General features: G+C 38.9%; 2 protein-coding genes across 2 annotated transcripts in view; both read left to right on the forward strand.

The window, feature by feature from the left end:
* The first annotated feature begins 2856 nt into the window (after positions 1–2856).
* Positions 2857–8168, forward strand: LOC134059553 (basement membrane-specific heparan sulfate proteoglycan core protein-like). Its single transcript, XM_062515997.1, has 13 exons — positions 2857–3154; positions 3468–3740; positions 4124–4399; positions 4518–4784; positions 5005–5337; positions 5489–5758; positions 6387–6629; positions 6747–6860; positions 6968–6992; positions 7117–7190; positions 7593–7652; positions 7929–7963; positions 8139–8168. The coding sequence occupies exons 1-13, from the start codon at positions 2857–2859 to the stop codon at positions 8166–8168; spliced, it is 2298 nt and encodes a 765-aa protein (XP_062371981.1).
* The window catches only part of LOC134059422 (uncharacterized), a 31222-nt gene continuing 27306 nt past the window's right edge, over positions 6921–10836 (forward strand). The window contains exons 1-7 of the mRNA XM_062515814.1: positions 6921–6992; positions 7117–7190; positions 7271–7318; positions 7421–7513; positions 7593–7661; positions 7929–7997; positions 8139–8213. The gene's annotated coding sequence lies outside the window, so the exon portion shown is untranslated. The remainder of the gene's footprint in view (positions 6993–7116; positions 7191–7270; positions 7319–7420; positions 7514–7592; positions 7662–7928; positions 7998–8138; positions 8214–10836) is intronic.

Raw genomic sequence — 10836 nt, forward strand, 5'->3', positions numbered from 1 at the left:
TTTTACAAGGTCGGGGAAGATCAGGAAACTAGATGGTGAAACTAAATCGCTGTAACCCTATCGACGACGATGGCGGTTGCAGAGAAGACTTGTTAGCCTGATTGAATGGCTAGCCAGAAAACATAATGGGTCGCTTACTCCACGACATTGCCAAGAAAAAACAGAAGTTGTCCATTTTGATTTGATTCATGATCATTGTTTTGTCAACTTTCATAAATGTTTTGGTGAAACTTCAAATAAACATTGTGTTCATAGATGGTTTGCACTCCAGTTATTGATTGCCATTTTTAGATAATTTACAAATTGTTTATCAACATGTAAAAGACTGAGATGCAACTTTATAATGGCCATCCAAATTCTTCTCCAAAAAAGGTTTGATGCAAGTCATTGCACATCAATGAATGATATTTACATTTTTAGATAGTTAACAAATGATTTACTAACAAATAAAAGACTAAGACCCAACTTTATCATAGCCATCTAAAAAACAGATATTGTAATTGTTTTTCTAACTAGCTGTTAATCCATAGAACATCATTTATAGTTCAATAGTTAATCGACCTATGTAATAGGCATAGGCGTTGAGGATGTGGCTATGGAAAGGCCTACAATCAACATTATAATCATTAACAATAACTCAATGTATCATTATTAATAATATGATATTTGCAATAATAATGTAGCTTACTAATATAAAATAAACTGAAATCAAGTTATCACTAAACAGATATCTTTTAGTATGTTATATGTAAATAAATTGTTTATTTTTTCATAAGCTGATAATAAAGTATGTGTAAGTTATGTGTTTAGTAATCATTGATTGTCATCTACAAATGATTAATTTATGATTATTAAGTTAATAAATGTTTAATTATAGTTGCAAAATAAAGCATCAATTAACCATTTATAACGGATGGTTATTATAAAGTGCTACCAGTTCTTCCTTTTGTGTAACATGGTTTTGGGTCCTTTTACTCTGAGCTGAGATGCAAAGAAATTGTACAGATTTGTGTGTGAGGTGATTTTCATTGTGTTTATTTGTTTGTCTGCATGTCTCCCTTCCCAAGTGATGCTCACATATGTATTTTTATTTCAGTTTTTACTTTGCAAATCTACTTTGGAAACACTGAAGGTAAGGATTTATAATTCATAATTCTGTCTGCAAACGGCACAGTGAGAAACCATCAGTGCTGGGAGTAGGTTACACAAGTAATGTAATTACTGTAATGTACAGTATTGCTTTTTACAGTAACACGGTCATGTAAGGCATACCAAACAAAAGGGTAGTATTTTACATTTTAACCCAAAATTAAGTGGTGTTCTGTTTTTATACATTCACCAACAAGACTGCGAGATCAGCAGAGGAGAAAAAATCTGCACAAATAGAGGAATGTTATCTCCTGTTACTGGTTAAAGATGACTGTGGCTGTAGCAGACCTGAAGTCAGACTCTCCATTTGTGAGATGCATGGACATACTGTAGGCCTTCGCTTATTATTTTCAGTTTGTCAGAGACAATGATATGAAGAACATAATAGTTGATACTTTGTGTGTGAAACCAAAAACTCGGGGAATAGTAGGCCTACTCTTTAATGAAACATCTAGCCGTGCCACGCTAATCTTGATTCTTCTATCAAGTATAAATTAGTGTATGCCAGCTTTGTGCTGTGAACTTGAAATAATGAGAGTAAAGGGATAGAAATGCAAGAAGATTTTGTATCCTCTCGACATTACTTTAAGCTTTAGGTTACAATAAAGTGGGCTCTCTGTTGATTTTAATGAGTATAGGCCTATGTCTAAAGTTACAGTAGCCTACTTTTATCACAATGTACCATACTTTTGTCTGTTTTTAACAATTCAACAATTCAACAATGATTGTTCGTTGTATTGCGTTATGAGCCATCACTGCGCCTATTATATTCTACTCTTAGCCATAAGCCTAGCTCAGTCATTATGCTATAGGCCTACCACATATCCCTCCATTGGATGTGCTATGAGCTATAAGCTATATTATTTGCCAAGTTCATATTTCCAGTTATGTTAGTAAAGTAACCTAAAAGTAATGCATTAGTACTGCAATGCCTTACAATTCAGAGACATGAATGTCATAAGTAACAAATTACTTCAAAATGACAATAATAAGTAGGCTAATACATAATACGTTACATTTTTAAGTAACTTACCCAACTCTGCAACTGCAACTTCTCCCTCTCTCTCTCGTTCTCTCTCTCTCTCTCTCTGCTGCTTTAATATTTTGTAATTAGAGAATGTATATGGATGAAACTCATAATTGTATTGGTATGTTAAAGTGTGTTATATTAGGCCATGTGTTCTTGTGTTTGGACAGATGTATCCACAGCTGTTTTGACTATTGAGCCAAACAGAACAACAATCTTCCGAGGAGAGTCTGTTCGCCTTAACTGCAGCTTAAAAGGCCAGACCAGTCATGCCGTATACCAATTTTGGAAAAAAAATACCGTTAGTGGTTACTTCAGATATCTGACTTCATGGGTTGAGACAAGCATATTTGAGATTCAACACGTGGAAGAATCTGATGGTGGGATCTACCGCTGCAATGTAGATAGTCTTCAAAGCAATGATCTTACTCTGATTGTTTCAGGTTAGTATAGGGCAACATTCCACACTGTACAGTATGTTGTTGGCAAACAATCATACTTAGTAAACGCTTTTGTCTTGCACCACCATACAGTACATGGCAATATTCTCTGGGGTGAGATCAGTAGTCTACTTTAAACAACAATTGTAATTCTGTAATTTGGTTGTGTGTTTAGTTGTGTGGTTCCATGTGCAAGGCCAGATCCCTGATCACTAGACCAGCATAACCCAGTGAACCCACATGTCCACCAAATGCATCCAATCATGCCCTACAGGTCTTCCTGCTAAGCTGACTGTCGAGCCACAGGGCCCTGTGTTCATTGGAGAGACGGTCACTCTGACATGCGAGATAGAGTTTCTCAGTGGCTGGACATATAAGTGGTATAGAGGTCTCCATCTGGTGTCTGAGACTGAGAAAAACACTTTCAGCATCAGTGGAGCTGGTTACTCTGATGAGGGCCAGTACTGGTGTAGGGGGAAGAGGAGAGACAGACCCACAGCATCAGAGACCAGTGCAATCATCTTTATTGCTATCCAAGGTAACTGTGGTGTTCTCCATGTAAACATTTAGATGGACAGATACTCTAGATAGATAAATAGATAGCATACAATGTAGCAATATTAATATGTACATATCCTTAAATGGACAGATACTGTAGATAGATAGATATGCCGATAGATAGAGAGGCCGATAGAAAGATACAGTAGATAGATAGTACATATTATGTAGTAAAAATAATACAGTATGTACATGTCCTTAAATTATCATTTATTTACATTGCTTTCCTCTGCTCACTTATAGGAAAGAAGAGAGGTGCTGCTTTTACTTACTTTATACTTGTACCCATATAGGCCTGCCGATGACAACACTAACTGTAGAGCCTCAGAGTCCTGTGTTCACTGGAGAGACTGTCACTTTCAAGTGCACAATATATGGTTTTGATGGCTGGGCGTATAAATGGTTCAAAGAACCCAGTTCAAATCCTGTGATTGAGTCAAATGGAAACACCCTCACCATCAGAGGAGCTGCTGAGTCTCATAAGGGCCAGTACTGGTGTCAGGGGGAGAGGAGAGACAGACCCACAATATCACGCCCCAGTGGATCAGTGACTCTCAACGTGATGGGTGAGTGACCCTGGTTTTCCTTCAAGTATTGTCTGATGCATTGAGACCACTTTATTCTAATACCCAGTCACCTCCAAAGGTAAAAGTCCTACCACATTAGTAAGTTCAGTAGTAAGACAGTTCAGCTAATTAGTGAATATCACCATCAAGGTGAATTAATGCACTTGTTCACTTGTTTGCTCACTCACTCACTCAATTGCTCTCTCACTATGTATGTGTGTGTGTGTGTGTGTGTGTGTGTGTGTGTGTGTGTGTGTGTGTGTGTGTGTGTGTGTGTGTGCGTGCGTGCATGTTAGAGAGAGAGAGAGAGAGAGAGAAAGAGAGAAAGAGAGAGAGAGAGAGAACAACCAGAGGACTGATATATGTACTATGATCTGCTTCAGGTTCTCCGGCCAAACCTAGACTCTCTCTCAAGGGCACTGCACCGGTTCTTACTGGAGACCACATCTCGCTGACCTGTGAATTGCCGTCTGCTGGGTGGCTCTTCTACTATTACAAAACCACACCTGACTCACAGCATGTTAGTGTGTCTGAAATAAATTCCTACAGCATCAGTCCTGCTAAAGTCTCTGATGGAGGACAGTACTGGTGCAGAGCTGGGAGAGGAGACCCAGTCTACTACACACAGTACAGCAATGCATTGTGGGTAAATGTCACTGGTGAGTATTATGTCTGTCTGTCTGTCTGTCTCTCTGTCTATCTATCGATCTATCTATCTAGTTGTGTTTTACACTAATTCTGCTTGCATGTAAATGTATTTGTATGATATGCCCTTAGAGAGACCAAAAGCTGTTGTGAGTATGGAGCTTAATTGGACACACATCTTCCATGGAGAGACAGTCACCCTACGGTGTAACATCCAGACAGATGACAACCATGAGTGGGAGTACAGCTGGTACAGGAATGGGATTCATCTGTCTATAAATCAACTCCATACATTCACTACAACACATGTATACAAAGACAAGTACATGTGTCAGGGACGACAGAAAAGCAACCAAAAGGAGTCAGACTTAAGTGAAGCTTTTACTCTGAATGTGACTGGTAGGTTTACTTTTATACAGCTTCAGCTTTGATACGTTCTCAGCCAGTGCTCAACAAGAAAGAAAAAAAAAACAATATTATAACTACAGTACTATATGACCAAAAAAAAAAAAATCATCGTCGGTTTTTGGCTTTTGGGACATTGTTATCAAAGGATGGTTTTGCTAGCACCATTACAAACTCATATTAGTCACTAAACATCATATTTGTCTTTCAATAGAAAAACCAACGCCAGTTCTTAGAGGACCTCCACATATCTGGCTGACTGAAGGAGACTCAGTGACTCTGAGCTGTGAGGTTACAGGCTCCGCTACAGGCTGGAGATTCCACTGGTACAAAACAGTTCCTTTTAGAAACAGATTACCCGCTGTTACATATGAAGGCACAACATTCTATCTTGAGCTTCTCTCTGATGGTGAGAGAGGAAGTGGAGGCTCCTACACTCTCAGCCCTGCTGCTCTTAGACACACAGGGGTTTATGTGTGCAGAGCAGAGAGAGGAGAGCCAGCCTATCACACAGAGTTCAGCCAACTCAAGCCCATTTTTATTGCAGGTAAGTTAAAAGTACAGTTATAAGCATGTGTATATAAGAATTGCACCATTGTGTATTTACCCATATATGTTCAAGGGTGTGGCATAGCATTTTGTGGCATTGCACCACTTTTGATACAAATATAGTGTCTCCATTTGTCCCGATTCCTCAGGTGTGCCTTCAGCCTCCTTGGTGATTAAACCCAATAGAACTCAGCACTTCAACGGTGACTCTCTCTCCCTGAGCTGTGAGGTACAGGGCAACTCCACTGGATGGAGACTGAGGTGGTTCACGAAGAGAGAGGAAAAATCACAGTGTCCATATTCATGGAAAACATTGGGTCCTCGATGTCGTACTGACTTGGACTTAACTGACAGCGGCGTGTACTGGTGTCAGTCAGACAACAATGCGTACAGTCACATTGTCAACATCACTGTGCACAGTAAGACAGCAACATTTCTCATATTATGTCACATATCACTGCTTTATATTTTACCCCAGTATCTAAGAGATTCTCTACCATGATAACTTGGCAGGGTGAATTCATGTAGTTTGGACTCTCCTATAAAAAAATGTAGTTTGATACTGGATATCAAGCATAGCATTAGTTTAGGCATGGCACTCTAGTCTCTGATGCTCAGCGGATCCTGATTCAAACACATTTCCCCACTTGAATATACAGTAGGTGGTCTGTTTTTTTCTCACAAATCAGTCAGATACTGTCATGGCTGGAAAAAAATGCACAGTGTCTGCCTAACGTAAACCATCATCTGGTTACACTATCCTTGCTAAATAAATATCCCAGCTCCACTATTGTTTTGTTAGGGGTTTAATGACTTTTACCTTAGCCTTTAGTGCATTTATTCAATGTATTCTGCATTGTTTGGTATGTATTGTTATCTAATTTGTTTTGTTTGCTCTCCTCTCTTTACTGCTGCTGGCTTGCTCTGAGGGGGGTGGGGGACTACAGTGTTGTATGGGACTAACAATAGGCCGCACTGAAGCTAACAGTGAACTTTTATTTAACATGTGCATCCAACATGTTGTTTATGTTGTTTGTCTTCTATCAGATGGGCATGTGATCATTGACAGTCCTGCCTACCCAGTGACTGAGGGAGATGCTTTGAGTCTGCGCTGTGTGTATCGCATTCAGCCGCCTGACTTCCACGCTAATTTCTTTAAAGACCACTTGCCTTTGAAAAACCATACAAGAGGAGAGATGACCATCACTGCTGTCTCAAGGAAGGATGAGGGCTACTACCAATGTGAGAACTCACAAGGAATATCACCCGAGGCCTATGTTACAGTTAAAGGTAATGCCTGAAACTGAAATTGAAAGATCAGTACATCTATGTCCATTGAACGTATACTGTGTACATCAACAGTCTGTAGACCGCTGTGACAAATGCAATGTATTTATGTGCCAACAGCCTCTCTCTCAGAGCCGGGGTCCTCTCATGTGCTAGTCACTGTGTCTGTGGTACTGGTGACTCTCTTCATTTTGGTCATCATACTGGCCCTGATTTACTCTAAAAAATTCAAGGGTAAGTGTAAGGTTGAGAACAAAAAAGACCCCTAAATCACAGCCATAATAAAGTGGGCAATCCGCATATTATGCAAATAATGTTTGTGCTATTACATCTCTTTGCAGGTTTGTACAATCACACAACAACTATGTGAGTTTTCTTTCTATTTTGTCTTTGTGACAGTCATTTCATAATTCACACTCTCTCGTATCACATTTTGTCTCAAAAGTGTATGATGTCTTCATGATGTTAGATGTGTCTTGTATGCCTGCAGTGCTCATCAAGATCAGAACCTTAATGACCAAACTCAACATCTAAATCAGCAAGGATATACTCATCTGGAGAGTGGTCAGTTTACAGAATAAAAATGGTCTGCATAAAATGTTTTGAAGAGTGCATCCAGTTCTTTACCAAATTCTCTCTTACAGACACAGCGCATGTGTACGCCACAGTCAACTTGCAAAACAGAGGAGAAGGTTTCTTTTTTTTCATTTAAACATTAAATTCTGTTAGTGCTATTCTGACATTATGTCTGAAGTAAACAGAACATCATCAATATAATGTTTACAATCCTCCAGATGAGGCCACAACAGGATCTACAACTGATTTGACATATGCTCAACTTGAATTGAAACCAGGCAAAAATAAGCACAAAATCAATAACAACAGTGGTAAGTAAGAAATATTTGTTTTAGAGAAACCCCATTACAAATATCATCTGTTGTCAAATATTCTCTTTGTTTTTGTCAGGGGAAGAGGACACAGCTACAGAACTTGTGTATTCAGAACTCAAAGCAGGAGGCAGTACAGGTGAAACAGGTCTGTTTATCCTGAGTGCAAACACACAGGGGCTCTCTCTCTCTTGCTCACACACAACACAACCCACCGGCCACCGCTGTGACAATAATAATAGCAATAGCAATTACAAGTGTTGTAGGAACTGTTACCCATCATCTACAGTATACATAGATGTATCTCTATTTGTGAATAATCACACAATTCTCATGTTGATGACTGAGGGTGGATTTATCTAGTTGTTGAGTACAGTGGAATTTGATTCAGTAAAATCTCCATTCTCCCTTAAAGATGAACACGTGCCCAGTGATGTGATCTACGCTACGGTTAATATGGCAGCAAAGAAGCAAAAAAATAAAGGTATCTCTCCTCTTTCTCTCGCTATCTCTAATTTCATTCAGTAGTTCATAATTCAACAGACTATACAGTTCAGTTGAGCTAATTATGCCACATACATATTCATTCATAATGTAAAAGGTCCCGTGTACAATTCTGTTGCAGGGCAAGATCAGCCACAACATGGCGATGTGAGCGATCCAGAAGTCAATGTTAAAACAAAAGAGCTAATTACAAAAGGTAGGGCTCTTTTTTATTCAGCATTGCACAATGATGGTATTTTATGGCTAAGTCATAGCGTTACAGTATATGTTTGAAATGTAACCAATATTTAGTTTAATATTTAAGTTAAACATATTTATACAGATCACTGAGGCTGGATCATGGTGTCATTCAGTGGTTGAAAACCAGAAGATTTTGACAAGTCAGCATGTCAGCATTAAGTGCAGAGAAACCAAAAGCACACACTCACTCACTTTCTCTCTGACACACACACACACACACACACACACACACACACACACACACACACACACACACACACACATTCATAGACATACTACAACATCATTGAGGCAACATGTAAATATATCACAATGAGAAAACCACCACCCAAATGAGAAAAAAGAGAAACAAATATCAAGGTCACATCATTCTTTATTAGAACATTTAACTCAACTTGCAATGAAATGTTGGACATTATAGTTTTGATGATTTTCAACAATGAAGAGGGGACACATGAGTATGAAGGTGAATCGTAACTGTCAGTCGTCTGTCATTTCAAAACTATAAACACAAATCTCAAACTACATTCACAAAACCATTGTGGGAATTGTTGGAGCCCCACATTCCAAACAAAAACATAGAATCCGAATAGCAAGGTCTCTTTTATCTTTTTATTGGAACATTTCAGTGAAGTTTGACAAATGCAATTTACATATGAACATTTTGATTGTAATGAATTTCTAACAACGAAAGCGGGGCCATATTATTATGAAGGTGAACTGGAATGGATGTATAATGTACAGTTTTGACTAATGTGTAGGGCACCTGCAAAATCAGTTTTTTTCTTAATACAGTATATATTTTTCTGCAGCTATCTTTCTACAGCTATGACCATTGTCTAATTTGTATTGATTAAATGTTTAACATTCTTTTTACATGTCAATTTCACTAAAAGCAGAGCTGTGAAACATTTGTTTTCAATCAAAGTTTTGTGCACTTTCCTTATCCTCCTGAGACCCGGGGAAAAAAAAGTTTTAATTTTGAGATTTTTTTTAGATGATTTAAGTATTTTGGTCTAAAGAAACATGCTGCAGCAAAAAAAAAATTCCAAAAATGTTCTTAGTTGCTGAGTTATCAGATGTCCTTTGCAAAGGACATCGGGACTATCCGAATGTCCTAACCCTATAGTAATAGTATTGCATTGAAGTCAATGGAGTGTTAGGGTATGTGAGATATTACAGGCAGGCCCCAGCCGTGGCGCAACAGGCTGGGGCACCTGCACCGCACACCGGCGACCCGGGTTCGATTCCCGCCCCGTGGTCCTTTCCGGATCCCACCCCAGCTCTCTCTCCCATTCACTTCCTGTCATTCTCTCTACTGTCCTGTCCAATTAAAGGCATAAAAAGCCCAAAAAATAACCTTTAAAAAAAAAAGATATTACAGGCAAATAGGTGGCCAAGAAAGGCTTTGCTCCCCCTCAAGTGTTTTTAACATAGCTTTCAGAGATGGCTACTATAATGAAGTGTTGCCATAATGGCTGAATTAGCATTCAGACGGCCATAATAATGAGCCTGGCTCATCGGTGTTGCATACATGGCACACTGTAGAGCTAGGTTTTAGGTTTGGAGGGGTTACTACACTCTCCCTTTAATGAACTTGTGTTGAAGAAGTGCAATGGCTTGCTGTGAGGGCATCAGAGAGTATACACCATGATAGGGACTCTCATTATTTGACCTCTGACCCCTGTGCCAAAAACCCAAGAGACGAATGAAACGTTAGTGTTCAGGGCATCCTAGGATGGCAGAGGTACACTAAAGGGATGCTTGATGGATAAATTGTAAATGTGAAAGCACTTTTAGGAGTGGCAAATAACCATTTACAGGTAAATGGAGTAATCAGTCACCCAAAATACAAATTGGGTAATGTACATTGAGGCAAATTCACCTACGATGTACTTATTTCTTAATAAACCTTAAGGTTCTAGCTTACACACTGCTTCTGGGGCTGTATTGTACCTTAAGGGATCCCCTTTTATCCTGTATCTCCTTTTATTTATTAGAAATAAGTAGAAAAGACCTTGTTGTCTCACTCAACCCTCTGCCTTCTAAAACGTAGAAATTGGTTAAAAAGCAGGGGTACTGAGTCCCGATGTCTACTACAGGGGACATTGAACAAAAGTTATGTTTTGAAGGTGTTAGAATTGTTGGATCTTTCTGAAATTTCTCTGAATTCAAGTTGAGACTGTCATTTTTATGACACAAATTGACTGTGTGCAATAAAACACATAATAATGACCAAAAATGGTCAATTACCTCTGTTGCTGCCATGAAATGAAAAAAATTCAACAGCCGCCATTTTGAAAATAAAATGTGTGAAATCTGTTAACCCAACCCACATAATTGTGGTATCACCAGAAAGCCCAGGATGTCCTCTTGAGAGTACAAAAGGATTTGAATAGTTGGCATGAATGGTATTTCATTTATAAGACTGAGGGCCAGATGTACTAACACAGCGCTAACAGCGAGTTTTTGTAAACACAGAATGCGAACGCTGTGCTTGGCTATATTGCGTGGAATTTACTAAGCTGTCACTTCATTACGTTAACTGCGGTCATCCCCGCCCGTTCCCGCCCCTCCAC

This window comes from Sardina pilchardus, chromosome 16, assembly GCF_963854185.1.
Source record: "Sardina pilchardus chromosome 16, fSarPil1.1, whole genome shotgun sequence".
Lineage (NCBI taxonomy): Eukaryota > Metazoa > Chordata > Actinopteri > Clupeiformes > Clupeidae > Sardina > Sardina pilchardus.

What these genes read in the sequence shown, in the direction of transcription:
- LOC134059553 (XM_062515997.1), top strand. Translation starts at nt 2,857, where the DNA reads ATGTCCACCAAATGCATCCAATCATGCCCTACAGGTCTTCCTGCTAAG. An exon ending in CAAGCCCATTTTTATTGCAG is followed by an intron (nt 5,338 to 5,488) that starts GTAAGTTAAAAG and finishes CCGATTCCTCAG; the next exon opens with GTGTGCCTTCAGCCTCCTTG. An exon ending in GGCCTATGTTACAGTTAAAG is followed by an intron (nt 6,630 to 6,746) that starts GTAATGCCTGAA and finishes ATGTGCCAACAG; the next exon opens with CCTCTCTCTCAGAGCCGGGG.